Here is a 20,593-nt window from a genome sequence, read left to right as displayed (position 1 = left end):
ACAAAACGCTTCTTATAAACTATTACAACAAAGGCCTCAAAGTGTCAGCAGCCACGGTCATTCGTTTGTCTTCAGCAGAGAGGTGGTACAAGAAACAAACAATAGTGCATTGTATGCGAGGGCTGAAATTTGGAAGGTGGTAAATTGTACTTTTCTATGTAAGAGCCAGTTTGTAACTGTTAGCAGCTGGCTCAGCAGAGGAAGTCTTTCGGTCCGCTCCTCAAATTGGAACAGTTACTTTGCTCAAACACTAGCCTCTTTTATACAAAGATCATGCAAAACTGAGCTGAACAAAAGATGTGGCAGTTATGCACCTATGCCTTTTATTCAGAACTTAGCGAGCGCAGGATATCAGGATATGGAAATCAGATACTTAGATTACTTCATTGGCAGCAATCTGGTGTGACTTATATTAGAAAAAAAAAAAAGCAAAATAGCAACAACTGCTTTCAACACAACAGCACAAGAGAAGTAAGTCAATTACGATGATGTCAGAGTCTACTGGAACGCAAATCCTGATTACAGACATCATCTCCGCATCACGCAGGATCCTCCACACTTTGCTTAACCTGAGAGACTGTTGCCTGACCGCTTTGTAAGGTTCTGCTGTTTTGGTTAGCAACTGTATTAGCAAAGATCATTACAGTCAATGCTGCTCCTGTTGTTTTCAGGAAGTTGGCTATTTGGGGGTGTCTTAAAAAGAACAGTAAATTATGAAAAGAAAAATGGATATAAATCCAGTTGTTTCGCTCGACCTGCCCACAAATCGAGTGTGAAATTAAACAAACCAAAATCTCATTTCCGCCTATTTCTTAAAATGTGCCGGTCAACAAGCTGTTCTTTGCCCATGACATGATCAGCTCGACTGGCTGAAGCTCCCAAGCCCCTTTCACGTTGTAAAGTATATTTTTGAGCATTTTCATTAAAATGATTTACAAATCTAGAGCCACATGCACTTTTCAACACACGTCATTGATGCTCTTCAATGGATCCTATCTGATTGTTTCCGCTTCATCTTGGTACATCTGTATGTGCATCAATACGCTCCTGTTTCTGTTGGCTAATGGGCTGCCTCCGACTTGGCACAGCTCACTTTAGACCTAGCTGTGAATCTCAATGAGGCCTGCTGCAGTGTGAGTCAAAGCATGTCAATGCAGAGGGAGCATTCACACCCAGGGGCTAAGGTGTATTTAAGACATTTGTTTGGCATGTTTATCAGCTCAGAGGTCATTCAAGGCTTTACATATTAAAAAATAGTGCATTTTGGTCCCAAGTGGCCTGCATGCTCAATGTCATTATGGGTAATTACCAGGCAGAAAAAATGGCCATGGTGACTCAGTGTTTGTGAGATGCGGCAGTGAAAATGCGTGTGCAAGTAGCTGTGTGTGATGGAAACTAGAATATTCCACAACACTGCGGTTTCTGTGTCGATGTCACATATGCTCACAGTCGTCTGTAGTATTTGCAATCCAGTAAGACACAGTTGCGAGATGTGTAAATACTTATTTGAATTGTAAATACAAATTGACACTTAATACATTTCTTCCAGTTGAATCATTCATACAGAATACCTTAAAATTCCAGAAAGTGTGATTGAGGCGCTAATGCTATCTGTTAACTAGCCAGTCATCGCAGTTATTCTTAGAGGTCGTGTTCCTATGATCTTAAAGACCCTGCATTTTAAAGTTTCCCATTGGGATGAATGAATATGCTATTAATCTAGCCCCCCCCCCTCCTCAAAAAATGTAATGTGTATTTTAATGAGGAAAAATAGCAGTTTGTAATTTATTGGAATTAAACAGTTTTTGTCACACTGCATCGACTGAATGGCCATTGTGCTGATCCTTCCGCAGTTTCCGATTTGGCCTATTAGGGGCAATATTAGACAGACATTTGGATATACAGCGGTCCAGCTCATCCCCAAAATTTAAAAAATGAGGATAAACCTCATTTTTCCACAAAAAGTGGGGTTTGGTTTTTGCTTTTCTGCAAATAGATGAATCTGCGGGTGCTAAACGGCGTGTATTCGGGGGTCCACTCTGCTGTATATTGAGATGACTCAACTTCAACACTATTATTAGTTGTTGTATGCAGTGGATAAATATAAGACTTTGAAGACTGTTATATTGTCTGTCATCATCGCCGTTTTTGTTGAATCTGCTGGTTCTCAACAATAATGAATTGTCCACATAATACTAATCATCAACTTAATGTGTCCTCCTTTGGGATCATAGCATGGATCTGTTCTCAAAAACACACAATTGAACTTGTTTTAAATAAACTTAGATATGCTAAAAAACAATATTAATGTTACTTTTTAAATATATTCTAAAAAAGTAAATTGCGTTTGAGAACCACTGGCTTAAAGGATAAAATGACCAATGCTATTTAGCATTAGCAAAAAGCTAGGAAAAGTTGCAATTCTTTGTTTTATGTTAAGTTTGGCAGTAACTTTCAACAGGAGTAGTAATATAGATCAAGCCAGACTTTTACTGATTTATTCCTGTCAAACTGCTGCTTGTTGTGAATGAAGTGAGAAGAGTCACTTCCACCAAACACTTACCGTATCTCAAGTCTGCCATCACAAGTCCAAGCAGAAATCGGTCCAATGACAGCTCTTATCTCGAGGAACAACTGTATTTTTTTAATATTGGTATCTGAATGGAATGATTCAATTTCTAACCACCGTTTAAGGAAGCAAATATGGTTCCTTGTCCCATTTAAGAGTACACACGTGGCTTATCTATTATTTATCAGCACAGCAAACAACGGAAATGTAAAACAAAATGGAACCGGGTGGCGTGCCAAAAACGAAGCACTGATCAGTCTCCTCCTCTAAGGCACAAAACGCACATTAACAGCAAATGCCACATGTTTCATACACACTATACAGATTCCCATGCAAACACTATCCAAATAGATGAAGATGAGATGAGATTAAAATGAATATAGAATAGAGTTGAAGATGAGGTGACTGCTGCGTCGAGGTGGCCGTGGTTGACTTGGCAACCAAATCTCTGGGGCTGCTGAGCTCCAAACACACTGATTGTGTATTTAAATTTTACGGGAAACTTGTATTTTTGCCATGTTCATGCAATTTTGCGCTTCTATTTGACAATGTAAAAAGAAGTCAAACATTTTTTTTGTCAGTTCAAATTCACAAGAACTTAAATGCATTTAAAATTTGTAAACAGATATTTCACTTTAGTTTTTTTGGTTAATGATGAAGTGAGCCCGTAAACTGCAAACGGAGTTAATTCATGGTGGCTACAAAAAAAGCTGGTAAAACAACAGGAGGACGCAAACAAGAAGTAACATTAATGATAAAACGTAAATAGCTACAACCAAAGCCATTAGATAGCTATAACTTTTTACAAATGCAGTTAGGCATGTTGGGAAAGTCCTTCTTGTCAATTTCAACTGTTGTTGACAAACAGGTTGTATTTCACCTATACCTACTGGAAATTTGAAATATAGACATACTAAAATATTTATGTAACCTAATGGAAAGCAATTTCATATATTTTAACCAAATTAATCTTGTTTAATCCACAGCCTGCCAAATTTAAATTATACTCTTATGGGAACTGATTACATTTAATTAGTTTTGAAATTCACAGATTTATGCTGATTTTAAGGAATCTAAATAAATAGATTTAAAAAATGTTATCATCTACAATAGTGAACATATTTCAAAATGAACTTTGCCATGATTCCCTTTTCAGAGTGGGGTCACATCAAGACTAGACTGGCAAAGGTTAAACAGCATGAGTCAGCATATTTGAGATGAATGGGGGCTATGAAGGTCCACCTGTGTTTCAACTATTCTATTATTATTCATCACTCTGAGCGAAGGACGTTCTCGCATGATGCGGCTTTTCGCTCCCCTGCCTCCTCTTCTTCCTTCTCCATCTCTCCTCCTCTTTCTTTCTCCCCCGCCTGCTAATCATTTCTCTCCTTGACACATCCTCCTCCTCCTCCTCCTCTTCCTTCTCCTTTTCGTTCGTGATATTTGACTTCTTTTGTCTGCATTTTGTTGATCATACATGACCCGGGGGACCCAGCGATGCAGTCGAACAAGTCTGATGGATTCGATGTGTCCTTGGGTAAAATTTTAGGGGGAACTGCAGCCGTTTGGCCCCTCGAGCTCTCAATCAGAATGGAAATAGAGTTAGGAAGTGTACAGCAGGAGCATAAGCTGTCTCACCAATCAGGCATCCAGCAGGACTCCATCAAACTCCTCATTCGAACACTGTTGGAGCCCAGTTTGCAGCTGCAGGTGTGTGTCTTTGTGTGCGTGAGTGTGCGCACGAGCCTCTCTGATATCAGCAGCTGGGTGTGTGTGCGTGTGTGTGTGCGTGGGCGTGCGTGTGTGCGTGTGTGTGCGTGAGCTTGTAAATGTTTGATGGGTTTTGATCCAACCATCTGTCCACTACTGCTGCATGGCTGAGACAAAAGGGAGAGATGCGCAGAGGTCCGGTTACATGAAAGCCTGCCAATGATTGAAAAAGAATACCACATACGCATGTTCTCATACGAGCATCTCCTTCAATGGATTACTACATATGATTTCTGCTGTGAGTCTGAAGAAAATGGAGGCTTTGGCAAATACAGTGCAGTTGTATACGAGCGAACCCGAGACACAAACCATCATCTTGCAAGCGCTAATTCAACTTACATCATAATAAACTGCAGTTTGACAAATAGTTAAGTTTCATCAAAAAACAGGGTTCAAGCTGTTTAATGCAACTTCCAGTTGAATTTTACTGTCAAATATAAAACAAAGAAAATTACAGCCTGTTTAAAGCAACCAAACAACATTGAAATACTAATGATTAGCATCTTAGTTTTGGAACTTATCACATAACAGATATTTGTACTTAAATAGTGGAGAAACACATGTAGACACAGGTTATTTTGCCGGCTGCAGATTGGTGGGGGACTAGTGAGGCTGTAGGCTTTTTTATATTGTTGTATTTTTTTAATAATTTTAAACAGTAACTCTAGCGATTTGCCCATGCCACTTTTTTTCAGACAGAGTATGAGTGTGTACTTGCCGCTACTAAGCATTGTACTTTGTCATGCCATTTCTTGTGATTTTAAGGAAATTGTGTTTTATTTATTAATTAATTTATTTATTCTTTTAAATCTCACATTATTCAAAAACACAGTTTTTCTCGAACACGGTGTAACTTTCAACCTACGTGGACCCCCAGGGACAGGGACTGGGACGGCCCGAGAATAATGATAATCTGCATATAATTGATGCCCATTATAAATGCATTGAAAATAAAGAAATGAATAAATTAAACACCAAAAAATCTTTAAAAAAAACCTCCTAAGATAAGTGTTTACCATTTCTGCACCCCCGAAAAATAAATACAATTATTAAATTGTATTTTTAAAAATATTGAAAAAAAATCCAAGTAATAAAGTATGCGTTGTATAACACTTTTCAAACGCACAATCAAATATTGTTTGAGACACAAGCATTTATTGAACGTAGCATAAGTTTCAATCAATTACAGTGTAACACATCTCATACACAATCAAATATTTTTCAAAACACAAACCATTATTAAACATTGAATCCATTGTACTTCTAAATGTAAATCGTCTTTTTGGTATCTAGTGTAGGTATCGGTGCAACCCTGTACTGTTGTACCTAGTCAATCCTTTTACCAAAATGCTGTAACGGAACATATTTGGCCTCAAAGTAGAGGAATAAAACACATTTTCGAATGATTTGAGTATTTTGGTGGCCCATTTTCATCCATCCATCCATCCATCTTCTGTACCGCTTCTCCTCACTAGGGTCGCGTGGGGTGCTGGAGCCTATCCCAGCTATCTTCGGGCAGTAGGCGGGGGACACCCTGAACTGGTTGCCAGCCAATTGCAGGGCACACAGAGACGAACAACCATCCGCGCTCACACTCATACCTAGGGGCAATTTAGAGTGTTCAATCGGCCTGCCAGGCAGGTTTTTTGGAATGTGGGAGGAAACCGGAGTACCCGGAGGAAACCCACGCAGGCACGGGGAGAACATGCAAACTTCACACAGGATGGCCCGAGCCGGGATCGAACCCACGCCCGATGCTGTCTCTCACTGTGAGGCCATCGTGCTAACCAGTCAGCCACCGTGCCGCCCCCCATTTTCATCCTAAATAAAAAATAATTGTCTTCCCATCTTCCCATCACCTTTTTGCAGCATTGTGATCATTACGGTCATTACTACCGTGCTCGCCATTTATGCTTCAACTCAGCAAAGCTAGGGGATGATGAGCACATATGCAAAGCGGCTTTATAAGGATTTATTTTGGGCTATATTGATTATAGGGTGTGTTGACATTTCAATGCATAGAGCGCCTGAGCCTCACACATGATTAATGCCTAGCTTGCCGGGGAACATGCAAGTCATGCTCCTGTGTGTTTACAGTATGCTGAGTGCGTGCAAGAAATACATGAGTGAGCATTGAGGGCTGGTACCAGTAGGTGTGGCCCCTTAACCTCCCCCCACCCCACCACCTCATCCACTCCGATTTGAACGAATTGATCACCTCAGTGCTATACTCAAATCAATGGCTCTAAAAGACAAAAAGCCCAGGATGTGAATTCTTCAAACTGTGGTCAATAAACTCATCCAACCCAGAAAGGTACATGTGGAGGCTGGAGGGTCAATCCCACGAAAGACCCCTCCCTCTGTCTCTTTTCCTTCCTGGTTGTGGACTAGAAAGGTCATTCTGCTCGACAATAACGCTAATGCAGCTCATGAGCAATCATCACCAGCAGCATCAAATAGGATTAATGAAATCCTGTAGAGCAGTGATGGTGAGCCGGCAGAGCGTAGGCCACATAGTTTGATACAGCTCACCATGTTGTTTTAAAAGGATATAAACCTTTGGAGAAATGGTGTATGTAGACATTACAGAAGAAATGTATGTCAGCATTGTGAAACAGAAAAATGGCCTGCTAGCTAAGCTAACATAATAAAGTCATTGTCATGCTAACAGTTAGCATTAATTTTGGTAGTTTTAGAATCCTTCACTAACAGATATTTGAACACAAACAGTGGAGCAACACTCTGAAAAAAATATAACAATGCTCACAGTCATATATTCTTTATCCACTTCAAAAAAGGACTAATAATACACAATTTTATTGAGACACCTACAGTCTTAGTGGAAGTACTATTCTGCTTTGTTTGTCTCCATGACTGTATTCTACTGCACACCAGAAGGAGCTGCACAATGAATCGAATTGCACCATCAAATCATGATACACAAACTGTTTTGTTCATTCATATTCTATTTAATTAGATCGAAAGACGTTATTTGGACTGACGCGCACGCACGGACGCACAAATGTGCATACATATCAAACATTGTGGGAGGTGCAGCTGTGTGGTCTGATAAGCGACACTAGCAGCTCCACCTCAAGGTTAATGTGATCTTTCAACACCATTAGCCAAACTGTCTTAACACATACACATACGTACATTATGCATACATATGTATGATGTCTTTGATAAACACACCAGCATGACACACATTTTATCAGACACACACAATGACACTTTAAGGAGGACTTTCCATTATTGATGAGACCACATGCTCCATACATTTATTGGGGTGGTGGGCGGCTCTGGTCTGCTTGACTCGGCATTCCTCTGTCTATTGCTCCTTTTTTTTTTTTTTTGTCCAGGTCAGCATTTTGCATGTGGGTGTGGGTGCGCCTGAGTCTGTTTATCAAAGGACACACACACACAGGAAAAAGGACAACAATGGCAAGACAAGCACAGGCTCACATAGTTATATAGATGATTAAATAGATAGATGGATAGAATTATAACATATTTTTATTCACCTATTGCTTCAATTTGGCGATAGAAAAGGGTGTATATTCTTACAGTATATTAAGATCTGATTATTCAAATATCAGGCGCTAATTATTTATATTTGATCCGAGAAAAGTGGATCCTTTATTGTATCTGATGCTGTTTAACAGCCCTGCGATTTGGAGGCAAGAAGTCCAGGGTATACCCTGTTTTTTGCCTGAAATCAGATGGGATCATTTCCACCATAACCATAGAGTGACGATCGGCGGTACAGAAGATAAATCTTTAAATGGAATTTTCATCATCAGTCGGTTTCAATTTGGGCATATAACACAGCCCACTCAATTCACTAAAAATATTTTATGCCTGATAACGAGTCAATTAATCACTCAATAAACAATACCAATCTGGATCGTAAAATTTATTTTAAATTGTAGTCATTTTATTCAAGGTGACAAATGATTTGACCATCTTGGAAAACATTTAAAGTATTTTGGTCATATTTTTTTCTAGCCATCTCACAACTTGGTGTTTGAACAGGGGTGTGTAGACTTTTTCTATGTACTATACATAGTCATGGATTTATGTCACGTTCTAAATGCAGAGAGACTCTTATCAAAAAGCCAAATAGGACACGACCAAATTTGGGAATGTTGACGTGGAGCTGCCCATCCAGCTGCTGTGGCTCCTTCCAGTCTGTCAGCCAGCCAGACTCATCAGCCGTGGACAAGTGCCCAGAAGGTAAATGAAACCACTCCTGTGTCTCAGGCACAATACCTCGATTGATTTCACACAGTGCAGTCTTGAATTATAAACACACACACACCTACCCATATATGCAAATCAAGTGTCTATCTCACCCAAAATAGTCGGAATGCTACTACTGCGCGTAAAAAAAACATGAAATGCATCTTTATTATAAATACGTCTTCACAAATAATGAATGAATGAGCTCGTTGGCCAAACTGGGATCACCATGGCAACAAGAAATTCTCACATTGCAGAGTGACGCATCTACAGCACGAGATGCCGCGCGAATGTGGCAAAAAGACAGTTGGAGACAATCCTACATTTTTTTTAGGGGGGGGGGTTCTTGCATACCCTTGACCCAATTTCCACATATCAGACATAAAAAAAGAACTTTGTACAGGTTTTTGGGTGAAAATGCCAAATCCAATCTGAGTTATTTTTCCAGGCCAGTTCATACATTCTTAAAGACCCGTTGAAGTGTATTCAATTTGTTTCTAAATACATTACACGTTTGAAGATAATTGCTGAAATAATAGCAATATAACAATAATAACTAGCCCGTTAGCTCACAAGCTAGCTGGTGGCTACTGCAAAATATAATTCTTATAATTTTTTTTTAATCATTCATGAGCTTTTTTGCACACTATTGGAGCTGCCAACGAACAATAATTAAAAAATGCATTTGCCATTTTTCCCAGCCCAAATCTAAACAGTGTATTTGGAAATATTTATTTTGCGCATGCACACACACACACATGCACGCACCCCCCCGCGCACACACGCACGCACTCACACACACACGCACGCACACGCACGCACATGTACACACGCATATACAGTATGTACACACACGCAGGCACACGCACACAAATACAGACCCCCAGCTGCTGCACTTGTGTAATTTATTACCCATCCTGAACCCAGTGGAGTCATGAAATCACCCCAGTCTTTGTGACACACGCACACACACATGTACACGAGTCTTTCTCAAACATTTGTCCCGGCCTGCTCCACTCGACTCGAGACCTCTTTGGGTTAATTAGAATGGCGTCCCGAGGGAGAGAACACCAGGTCGGAATAATGCACTGGAAGGATGAATGCATGTAAAAGGTCCTTTAGTCTGGTCGGCTTTTAGAACACAGAAAAGTGCAGTGCTTTGATAGCAATCCTGACAAAACTCTGTGGTTCAGGTGATTAGGAAAAAGACATAATGTAACATTATTGTATGATTATTATTATGAAAGAAGAATTAAAGCAAATAAATTGTGAGGAAAACACTTCTAATGTTAGGCGAATAAAGCTATGGCATTAGAAAAAGAATAGTAATTCGATGACATAGTAACAATATTACATGGACAAATCCATTTAAGAATATGAATCTAAGGATAAAATCGAAATACAATGGTATAATTTTACAGGAACAAAGTGGAAATATGACAATAATAAGGTCACAATATGAGACAAAAAAAGTTTATATTGAATAAACCTGTGTCATAATTGTAATTGTTGTAGTTAGGAAAACAGAATAAAGATGTGAATTTCATGAGAATGTAATCATAACAGTAAAAATAAAATTGATATATAAAGTTACGAGCCCAAATTGTGTTTTGTTTTTTTTTCATGTCAAGTCACTTAGTAGGACACAAAGTAGTCCAGAGATGCAAAATGAAGCCAACTGATGCACTAATTGCTCACTTGTTTGCTGTGTTAGTATTTTGGCTGAGTATCCGCTCCTTTTTATACACGTAACGTGCCATCTGCCATAGCTGTCTCACTTCATCTTTTGAGCATACTTAGAGGTTTATCGTGACATCTCGGGGCTTCTCTCCTTGACTTTGTCTTCATCTGAAGACCATTTAAGCTTGAAATAAAATGTTATTTCTGGAAATATTTTTTGACGCTATTTTTTTTTTAAAACAACCCACTGTTAGGTAATTACTGACAGTTGATGTAGGCCACGTTAACAGTTTAGAACACCAGCGATGCGTAGTAATACGTCTATTTAAATGTTCCAGTGTTTTTTGTATGTCATCAGTTATGGAGTCACTCAACTTGCTTGGCCGGAACTAACCGTTGTATAAATATGTATACAGTATTGTGTTTTAGAAGAATAGTTCACCCAGATTTATAATCTCATATGTACCTGTAGCTGGAAAGCAAAGCGTGAAGAGCCCCTGTCGCTGAAATGCACTGCTGCAGTCGATCATCAACAGCCTTCCAATATATCAACACGCTACCTTTGTCGCCCATTTTCTCTCTTTGTGGTGATCGGTTCTTCATTGAAAATCTTGCCATGTTTTTATGGTTCAATAAAAAAAATAAAATACTGCACAGTATTCTGTATGTAGGGTCACATTTTGTCCTCTTATAGCGTCACCGTTGATGTGTGAGTCACCAACTGTAATTTTCTTCCGAGCTGGTCGGGCTCAGCCACGTCGCTTGGTGCGCAATGTGCCAAAGTCTATTAATGGGATATCATTCAGCTCTCCAACCATGAGAATTGTACAATATTCACACCCAACCAATTGCTGTCAGGTCAAGAGGTCCAAAATGTCACTTTTCCAATAACCAGCTACTAGGGGAGAACATCCTCACCTGATGAAATGATTAAAATTCAAATGTTTGTCGTACTTACGCAATACATGTGCGTATACAGAAGCAATCGTGCCATAATTATGCCTAAGGTAGAGGCAATTAATTTTTTAATGGATTCAATGTTTTATTCATAACACCTATCCAATCTTGGATATGGCAGACTGCATGAGGAGCTGCGGTCAAGAAGAGAACTCCTTGCGATATCTGTCATGCACACAGATGTGTATGCTTTTATAGCTCGCTCTCACCGGCGCTGAATGGACAATGTATATTACTGTTTTTGTTTTGAGTGAAAGTGAAAGGAGGGAAGGGTGTTCTTTCCTGACAGAGACCAGTAAGACCAGTTCGGCTATCCTAGAAATCCACTTCCTGTAGACGCAGTCAGAGGAACACTGCCAAACATTCACAGTTAAATCCGTTAATAAATGTATCTCCTCGAATTCATGGCAGAGGTGGCTTGTAATTAGATACATTTATTTTACTCCATTTACTGAAGTTTTGGAATAAATTTTACTTGTCAATGTTAACGCAACATACTTTTACTTGAGTATTTTTGTTATGAAGAAACGCTACTTGTACTCGGTTACATTGAGCAACAGTAAACTCCTCTCGCTATTTGAACCGATGGCCATTTCAGCCTACAAGAACATCACTTGGAACTTGAAGATACAAGAAGCTGTCTTGGTCTGCTAAATGAAATACCTTAACACTGTCTGCAAAGCTCGGAAAAATAAAGATGTAAATTAGCAGAACTCAAATGATTTTTATTTAATTAAAGAACATTATGATCTTTAATGCCCTTTAATTCTGGTTGTAGGTTGACCACATTTCCTTCGGGCTCAGCGGTGCAATTGGACAGATTGACGAAAGGGCTCCGTTGCCAGATATTTTATTTTGACTCTATTTTCTTAATTGTATATATTTTTTTTTCGGAAAATAAAACATCTAAAACATCATGTTATGATTTTATTATCTTAAAACCACAACTTTATTTTAATATTCTCTTTACTTTTTAATTTTACGACTTTGGCTCAGAGTGACTTTATTCTGGAATTTTTTTAGATAAAAGTCCTGTATTCTTTTTACTTGAACTTTATTCTTGAAAAATGCTTTTTTCTTGTGTCACAACTTTATTCATGTCACATGAACACTTTCTTCATAGTCATATTACAACTCTGATCACATTATGTTTTTAAATGAACACACAGGATTACTTTGTTTTATCCATGTGAGTTTGAATTTGTTGTAGGTTTGACCTCACTCTGTCAAAATTATTGTCTTAATATATATTCTTACTAACAAAAAATGATTTTTAGTCCCTTTAAATAATTGAATTATCCTAAAATTACAACTCTGTCTACTGCATGTAAAATTCCAATTTTATTCTGATAATCACTTCTCGCAAAACTGCAACTTAATGCATGTGCAGGCATTCGAAAAGTTGAATGGTGTCACAATCAGACATCTTCACTGTTTTCTTTTTTTAATCTGGTTACTTTAATCTGGTCGTTGGCCAACCCTGCCAATACTCGCTCGTCCTTTCTGTACACATTTATCAATGCAGGACATGACGCTTCGTCTAATTTATCACCCTCTCCCAGCTGGACCCGAGGTGACTTGATTTATTAGATAGCCATTTGTGGTGGAGGGTCGCCGAGACTGACAAGAGTCAATGCTTCGCGATGACCTCCAGGTGATAATGACCACACAGTGGGGAAGGACACATGAGGTGGGGGACACGGGTTGGATGAAAGGATGTTGGGGGACACCCTGAACTGGTTGCCAGCCAATTGCAGGGCACACAGAGAGACGAACAACCATCCACGCTCATACTCATACCTAGGGGCAATTTATTCTTTCATCAACGCTGTTACCTAATGTTAATCTGAGCATCTAATAATATACATGAGTCATCCATCTTCCAAGCTTTTTGAAATACGAATAGTTGATTAGCTGATCCCATACAATGGGGTAACTCCAAAGGCATATGGAAAAAACTTAGCATCCATGTAGCAGTGTTGGTAACGCTTTAAGCAACACATTGGAAGACATACAGTGCTGCAACCCAGCCATATATTCGTAACCCTCTGTAAGAGGGAATGATTTTGCTGTTGTAATGAAAACCGAGAGAGGAACGAAGCCTCCAGTATAGTATATCTGTCTTATACTGCCCAGGTGGCTAAGGCGTGCACACCAAAATGAGCAGCACAACCGAAGGAGAAAGTGCGACAAAAATTTAGTTTTTCTTCATTGTATTTAACTGACTGTTTGTTATTATAAAGTGTAATACTACAGTGTGATATTTTTCCATGATAAAAACGGTATTTTGCTATTTTTTCGGAAGTTTATTTATTTTGGCCTTTGGAATGGATTAATTGCATTTGTATTTCCACTCATTTCAAAGAGAACGATGATTTGTCAAGGTTTGACTGATTTGAGTGCATTTCAAAGCGCCACAGCATATGTCAACACGTGTGTCTAGTGTCAAGATATATGTATTAGTTGAAAACAGGTCATGCTGGAAAAAAAAGACTTCCATCTGATCATTTGTGTCCTCCTGTGGAGCATCATGGCTTTATTGTTCCTGTGTGTGGTTTAGGGGATCAGTGGGCGGGGTCAGGGCACAGCTGCCGGATACGCGGCCAATCAAACGCCGAGGTGTGGCTCTTGCAGGCGCGGCCTCGACCGAAGGGGCGGGGCTAGAAGCGGAAGCGTGTTTCGGCTGATCCTTTACTGTCATTCGGCCACGGTCGGCTTCAGGAAAGGGGGGCAAGCCAAAGCTCACTCACACACACAGTAGGACTCAGGCTGGATAAAAATACTGAAGCCAAGCATAAAATGAAACCGACCGAATAAGGCTCGAGACACTTAACGCACCCGAGCGCAGTTGACGCGTTGCCAAGGCTTAGCGAAGCCCCATCGGATGACACGGTCCACATTCAAGGCAAAGCGGTGTCATTGAGCAGGCAGGACACGTCAAGAGAAGGGAGGAGGACGAGAGAAAAAAAAGCTGACCGACTGCACTGTACGACTCAAGCTATTAAATCGCCTCCGCCGGCCTTAAGACATCCTTTCAAGGACACCAGCTTGCTGTCAAGCCGACGGAAGGTTCGTGACAAAGACGTCGCCGAGTTCGGAGGTGGTGAACACAAGGTGAAGAAAAAAAAGGCGTTTTATATTAGCCAGCTAGCGGCTCGTGCTAACAGTTAAAGGCTAGCTCGCTTTGGCTAGTAACCGATATTAGCTACTTGGCTAACTAGTTTTTACCGGTCGCCTCACTGTCTTTTCTTTTTGTCTGTCGTCTTAATCGTGAATACAAAAAGCGCCCAAGACGCATCTTTATGGTGCGATTTCGTGAAACGCTCGCGTATTGCTCATCGCCGATGAAAGAGCACAGACTCTTGACAGCTGTCAAACAAGGTCGTGCGGATTTTTTGTGTGTTTTTGTGCAAAATTCCGCCTCCTCACGTCGATTAGTCTTTAAAACGTCACGTCACATCGTTTGTGTGTTCGCTTCTTTTTTTTGTCCCCACGCCGCGCACAAATCCATGGCGTGTCAGTCGCTTTTTGCGTCAAGTCAAAACGTCTCCGAAATAGCGATTGTGTCCCCCGGCCCTCGTCATATAACAGTACGTATGGCTAACACGAATTTGAGGGAGTGCTGCCGGCGACTCAGCTGTCCGTGGACAAGTTTGGCAACGTCACGCGGTTATAATTAGACCGGTGGACATGTCCAACGTTAACCGTGTGCTTTGCCCACAGCTTTGACTGACGCTAGATTGTTCGCTGCGCGAGAATGGGGTCATTGGGGAGGGAGTTGATTCTCGTATATCTAGGAAATCTGTGAATGGATAAAGCAAATTCAATAGAGAAAAAAGACCATCTATGCTCTTTAAATGCGAGTCCCTAAATCTCTTCATGTGTAGTGGTTGCCAACTGTGTGACACACCATCCTGTCTGTGTGTTCTCTCAACAGGACCAAACGATCACGGGATACTATTTGTGTGTGTGGGGGGAGCAAACAAATGGGGGATTACGGGTTCGGAGTCCTGGTTCAAAACAACACTGGCAACAAGTCTGCGTTCCCGGTCCGAATCCACCCGCATCTGCAACCCCCACACCACCACCAAAATGTGTCGCAGAGCCCTGCTGCGTTCATAAACAGCACCACCGCCGCAGGGAATGGTACCACGGCGGGCTCTCCCTGGCTCTTCCCTGCCCCGGCCACCCACAGCAGCGTGCAAGATGAAATCCTGGGCGGGCCAGAGAAGCCCAAAGCGCAGCAGCAACAAGAAATGCAAGAAACGCAAGAAAAGCAGCTGTCCCCCAGGAGTCACCAGGAGGGCGGTGGCGGCGGGATCATTTCAGAACTGGAAAAAGGCCGGCCGGAGGATGGCAAAATGGACAGTGGCTCGCCTGAAGGAAGCACCGGGAAAGAGAAGCAAATCCGCCTCGAGTCTCCGGTTTTGACAGGCTTTGATTACCAGGAGACATCCGGTCTAGGCGGCCCGGTCCAATCCAGTACCACCTCGTCGTCGCTCACAGGCTTCAACAACTGGTCGGCGGCCATCCCACCCGCGCCGTCGACCATCATCAACGAGGACGTCAGCTTTTTCAACCCGGCCTCTGCCAACAATGGCACGCTGCTGTTCCAGAACTTCTCCCATCACGTCAGCCCGGGCTTCGGTGGCAACTTCTCCCCTCAGATAGGACCGGCTGCTGCCCTTTCGCAGCACCACCCGGCTCCTCCGCCGCACCCTCACTTCCAGCACCCCCACAACCAACACCAGCAGCACCGACGCTCGCCCGCCTCCCCGCACCCTCCTCCACCCTTTCCACACAGGAATCCGCCCTTCAACCAGTTGCCACATTTGTCCAACAGCCTGAGCAAGCCCCCATCCCCCTGGGGCCCAGCCAGCTACCAGAGCCCCTCTCCATCCCCAGGCTCCTCCACTTCCTGGAGTCCAGGAGGTGGCTACGGAAGCGGCGGCGGTGGCTGGGGAGGATCTCAGGGCCGCGATTATCGCCGAGGTCTCAACGGCGGCATGACGCCCATCAACTCCATCTCTCCACTCAAGAAGACCTTCCTGAACAACCACGTGGCGTCCCAGAAGTACCCTCGCAACAGTCCCGCTGGCTTCAACCCCAAGTCCTGGATGGATGACGGCGTCGGCCGCAGTGAAAACATCTTCCCTTTTCAGGTATGTAATACTCTTATTATATCAGACACAAAACATTTTGTTTCTATGAGAGTAGCTGAAGAAGAAGGCATGCTCAGTCATGCTGCATTTTATTTTTCATTGGATTGTTTTATCTTCAGAGCGTAGCCTGGAAGGTTTTTCATACAAACATTTGCTGTAATTGTGACATTTTGAGGTTACAAATGGTAGGCAATGAACTACTTTTAGGGAAGCACACTCAGTTCATGCTGTACTTAGTGGTTAAGGTTAATCATTAGATTGTTTTATATTCATGACCGGGAACGTTTTCCTTACAAATATTTGCTGTCATTGTGAGATTTCGTGACAATGTACAAGTTTTCTTGAAGGCGTCACGGGCGAAGGCAAGCGCAGTTCCCGCTCTATTTACTATTTTCATGGCTGAGAAGGTTTTTCAGAAAAAATATTTGCTGTGGTTTTTACAATTTTAAATTCAAAATGTCACACAATCAGTTTGTGCAGTGGCGTTGTCACCCGGCTCAAGGAGGCATTTTCTATTTCCTTTTCATGTGCATACTGTATTTTTGACCAACATAGAGGTTAATGGAAGGTTCTGATTTATGCACAAATGTGGATTCTGCAGAAACAGAATTCCGTAAACCGAGGACCCCCTGTACAAAACTGTACGTTCAATTTATCCGCTTTCCTGGGTCGCGTCACGGGCTGGAGACTAATCCTAGCTGGCTTAAGGGTCAGATATATGAACCTTGACACTACAAATACATTCCCATGAATACAGTCATGCCTTTTAAAACACATTTACCTTAAATGTCTGTGCAAAACACAATTAAACAGCATCCCAGCTTTTACCTTTCATTCATTACTCTAAATAAAGGTGATATTGCTGCTATTTTTAGCCATGGGGGCAGGTAGGTGGGCACGGATTTATAAGGCTCTCCTCTTGACGCGTGAGCTTATAAAGCAGTATTTTTTTTGTGCCCATGTGCTTGGTTTGCTGCTTGTCTGTGATGATGACTAATGTGCTTGTGTCACTGCAACGTTGCAGTATGCCACATGTGCGATCCAAGGGGGGGTTGGGTGAGGTAGGTGGCTGATATCAGGGAGGAAGAGAAGGCCGTAAAATATAAAACATCGCTGTTGATGATTAGAATTTAATAAAAGAATGGTGTTGCTGTGTGTGGGGAACTCTGCTTTATGCCAAATCACGAGGTATCAATATCTTACTCCCTGAAATGCAGCCTAATGATTTTCTTTGATTGCCTGTTTATTAATGACCCAGGATGTGTCTGCTATTAAGCTACCGAAAAAATGGCCTCATGACGCGTTCAATGTGATTTGTCATAGCTGGTATCTGAGTGTGTACATAATTGTGTTACCACATGTAGAAAAAGGCCTGACTGGATAGACGGGGAAAGGGAGCATGAAAAAAATTCATTGTATTGATTCAGCTGGAGATTGATTGCGTAGGTCACCGCAAAGGGCCGAGGGATGACGTTTGCCATAGGCTCAGCTCGACTTCATGACCTCTCTAAGTACTGTACACAGCTACTGCCCTTTTTTGAATTTGGGTGTGTTTTTCCTCCAGCCATGCAAATGAACTTGCCGGTCACGTATTTGGATGGATTCAAATCAATATCATTATTAGATATTCTTGTAATGTGTGCAGTGACTTCCTTTGTTGACTTAGCTGCGAGCAGCCTACACTAATTGGTCTTAAAGACCACCATCTGGCGCAAGTCAAATTTTATTAAAATGTAATTAGACGTGTAGTACAGTAACCCTCGGCCGTTTCGTGAATGAACTCAGCTCGGACATTCTCTTGTCGAATATACCTAACAATTTGCAGACAAATGGATCATACATATCCTCTCTTTTGTAACGCATGAAGATTCTGCCCAAATGTCCTCCTTCAAGGTGCCATGTTAGCGGAGGAGTAGCTAGCATTGAGATCACAGCCCACCGGCTTTACAGTGGACGGCAGTGTTATGTAAGATTCCAGCAGAGTTCCGACAGGCAGGGTGGTAAACCGCTAAAGATGATACAGAGAAAGGTCTGTATTACTATTGGCCGTGATTAAAGTTGACTGCTAATCAGATGCTAATGGCTAGCAGCTAAATGTGAGGTATAGTAAGTTAACAACTAAATAGTCATTTACAATGTGTATTTAATAAAAATGAGCATGTGCACATTTATGCATCACTTAATCAACATAATAGCTGGTAGGAAAGTAGAAATTGCTATTTGCAGATTGTATAGTGACTTTTTCACACTTCTGGTGCTTTTTTCCCAAACCAAATCATGTGCAAGGTCGTGTCATAGTTTGGGTTTTATTTGCAAATTTGTTATATTGACTTTTGGGGATTGGTCCCTCACTCCTGCGAGCATTCACTGTATTAACATGAAAATCAAAATTGTAAAATCTTTTAAATATTTGGCACCCAATTTCATTTTTTATGAGTCTTGTGATACTACAATCAAAGGGAACCCATGATGGCGAAGTCCAAAAGTGTGGTGAGATGCATATGTGGCAAGTGGAACTTATTGTGACGTAGCAGTTCACACGTCTCTCCTTGGCTACTCTGAACAATTTGAGTAAAATGACAGTAAGTAGATTTCAGTAATAAGGGAAAATGTATGAATGACCAGCGACTCTTTCCGTTCCGATCGCAGCAACATAACCAGACATTTTATATCACATTCTGACTCTATCCTTATCCTTTCGTAACAGAGGTATAATATCCTAATTACACTATGCATGAAAAACGTGTTTTAAAGTGTAAAAATCATAGTTTGGAAATAGATTGTGTTTGACCTTTGAGATTCTGCTGTATATTTGTTCCACACTCCTGCAAGGATGAGTAATGACTCACAGTGAACCTTGGGCCAAACAGTAAGGACATTGTTCTGACATGTCTCTACATGCCCGTGGCCTGTCTTACTTTGTCTTTTTACACTCAAACCTGTGTCAATACAAATTATTATAGGAGTTACATTTTGATTATGGCACAGCATCCATCTTGATGCCACGAACAATCTCCAGTCGGTTGAGTTTCAGCTACAGTTCGAGTTGTCGGCTCGGAGCTGCACTATGCCTGTCTTCCTGTGGTTGAATCAGATCGAGCTAAGTATCATCGTCCTCCCGGCCCCGTCATACAGCAAGGACACATGGAGGGAGGCTAGGCATGCAATGACCTTCCTCTGCTTGTGTGCGTTTGCAAAAGAACCAGAAATTATATCAGTATAACCCACTTAGGAAGAACACACAATGCAGTTGTGTCTGAAGGAGAAACCATTTTGTCAAGGTGTACAGAAACATCAATACTCATATGCATTATTCCGGACATTAATGCAGTGGGTATTGTGCCCCCTTCATAAGTGAATTACAAATTAGGTTGTGCTGTCTTATTTTTGAGACAACTAATCCATTTATGCAGATGCAAATGAAGAAGAGTTACAACTAAGTGACTAAGTATGCTGAAGTAATTTTGGTTGTTAATCGTAGAGGATAAAGAATATATTCCTGTGGGCATTATTATATTGTTAATGTGCTGTACCATTTAACTTAAAAAAATAATTCTAATTCTTTAATCATATTCATCACCTCATGGAATTTTGCATTGTGTTTTAGCACTAAGATAGCAGACAGATCCCTTGTTTTCTGAAGCTGAGCGATGATTGGGTCATTACTTGAGCCCTGAGCAACTATGATGTCATTTTCAGTCTACAGCAAGTCGCAAAACGGCCGCCCCATGGGATGAACAAAATGGGTGGATTTTATTGCGCAACTCCTATTCCATAGATGCACTATTAATCAGAATGTTGTGTTTAGACTAGTGGGGCTGCATAGAACATAATATTGTAGAGACACTTTTGGGGTTGACTTCCCCTTTAAGGGCAAAAACAACAGAAGTGTTTGTTGGCAAGGCTTTTTGTTTCCATGCTGGACCATTATGCGTTCAGCTACATGCTATTTAGATGAATATTTGTTTGGTTAAATACATTTTCATTGAACAGAACAGCCTGACTTTTTGCTTTGCCCTGCATGAAACATCATTTCCACTTATATGGTTATTTTCACAACTTCCTCTTTGCCTTCATGGGTAACGTTTATGGGTGGAATCGCCCCCCAAAAAAATCTAAAAAATAAATTGTGTCGCACTATTCGAAGCTTCCTAATTTTAATTCCCACAATTCACACACCCCTCTTAAATTGTGAGGCGTGTGTGAATTTTTA

The 20,593-nt window shown here is 41.2% G+C and overlaps 1 protein-coding gene across 4 annotated transcripts in view; it reads left to right on the top strand.

Annotated features, from left to right (window-relative positions):
* The first annotated feature begins 13,893 nt into the window (after positions 1-13,893).
* Positions 13,894-20,593, top strand: part of cpeb4b (cytoplasmic polyadenylation element binding protein 4b) — a 35,436-nt gene continuing 28,736 nt past the window's right edge. For 2 of the 4 annotated variants that reach the window (XM_088279230.1, XM_088279228.1), the window contains exons 1-2: positions 13,895-14,332; positions 15,156-16,380. In XM_088279230.1, the coding sequence (XP_088135356.1) occupies positions 15,205-16,380 (1,176 nt within the window). In that variant the 5' untranslated portion in view covers positions 13,895-14,332; positions 15,156-15,204. Of the gene's footprint in view, positions 14,333-15,155; positions 16,381-20,593 lie in introns of all 4 variants that reach the window. The other 2 variants (XM_088279229.1, XM_088279231.1) reach the window with 2 other exon arrangements.

The sequence above is a fragment of the Idiotropiscis lumnitzeri genome, chromosome 17, assembly GCF_059441095.1.
Source record: "Idiotropiscis lumnitzeri isolate Australia: NSW breed Sydney's pygmy pipehorse chromosome 17, RoL_Ilum_1.0, whole genome shotgun sequence".
NCBI lineage: Eukaryota > Metazoa > Chordata > Actinopteri > Syngnathiformes > Syngnathidae > Idiotropiscis > Idiotropiscis lumnitzeri.
This window is presented reverse-complemented; position numbering and strand designations above follow the sequence as displayed.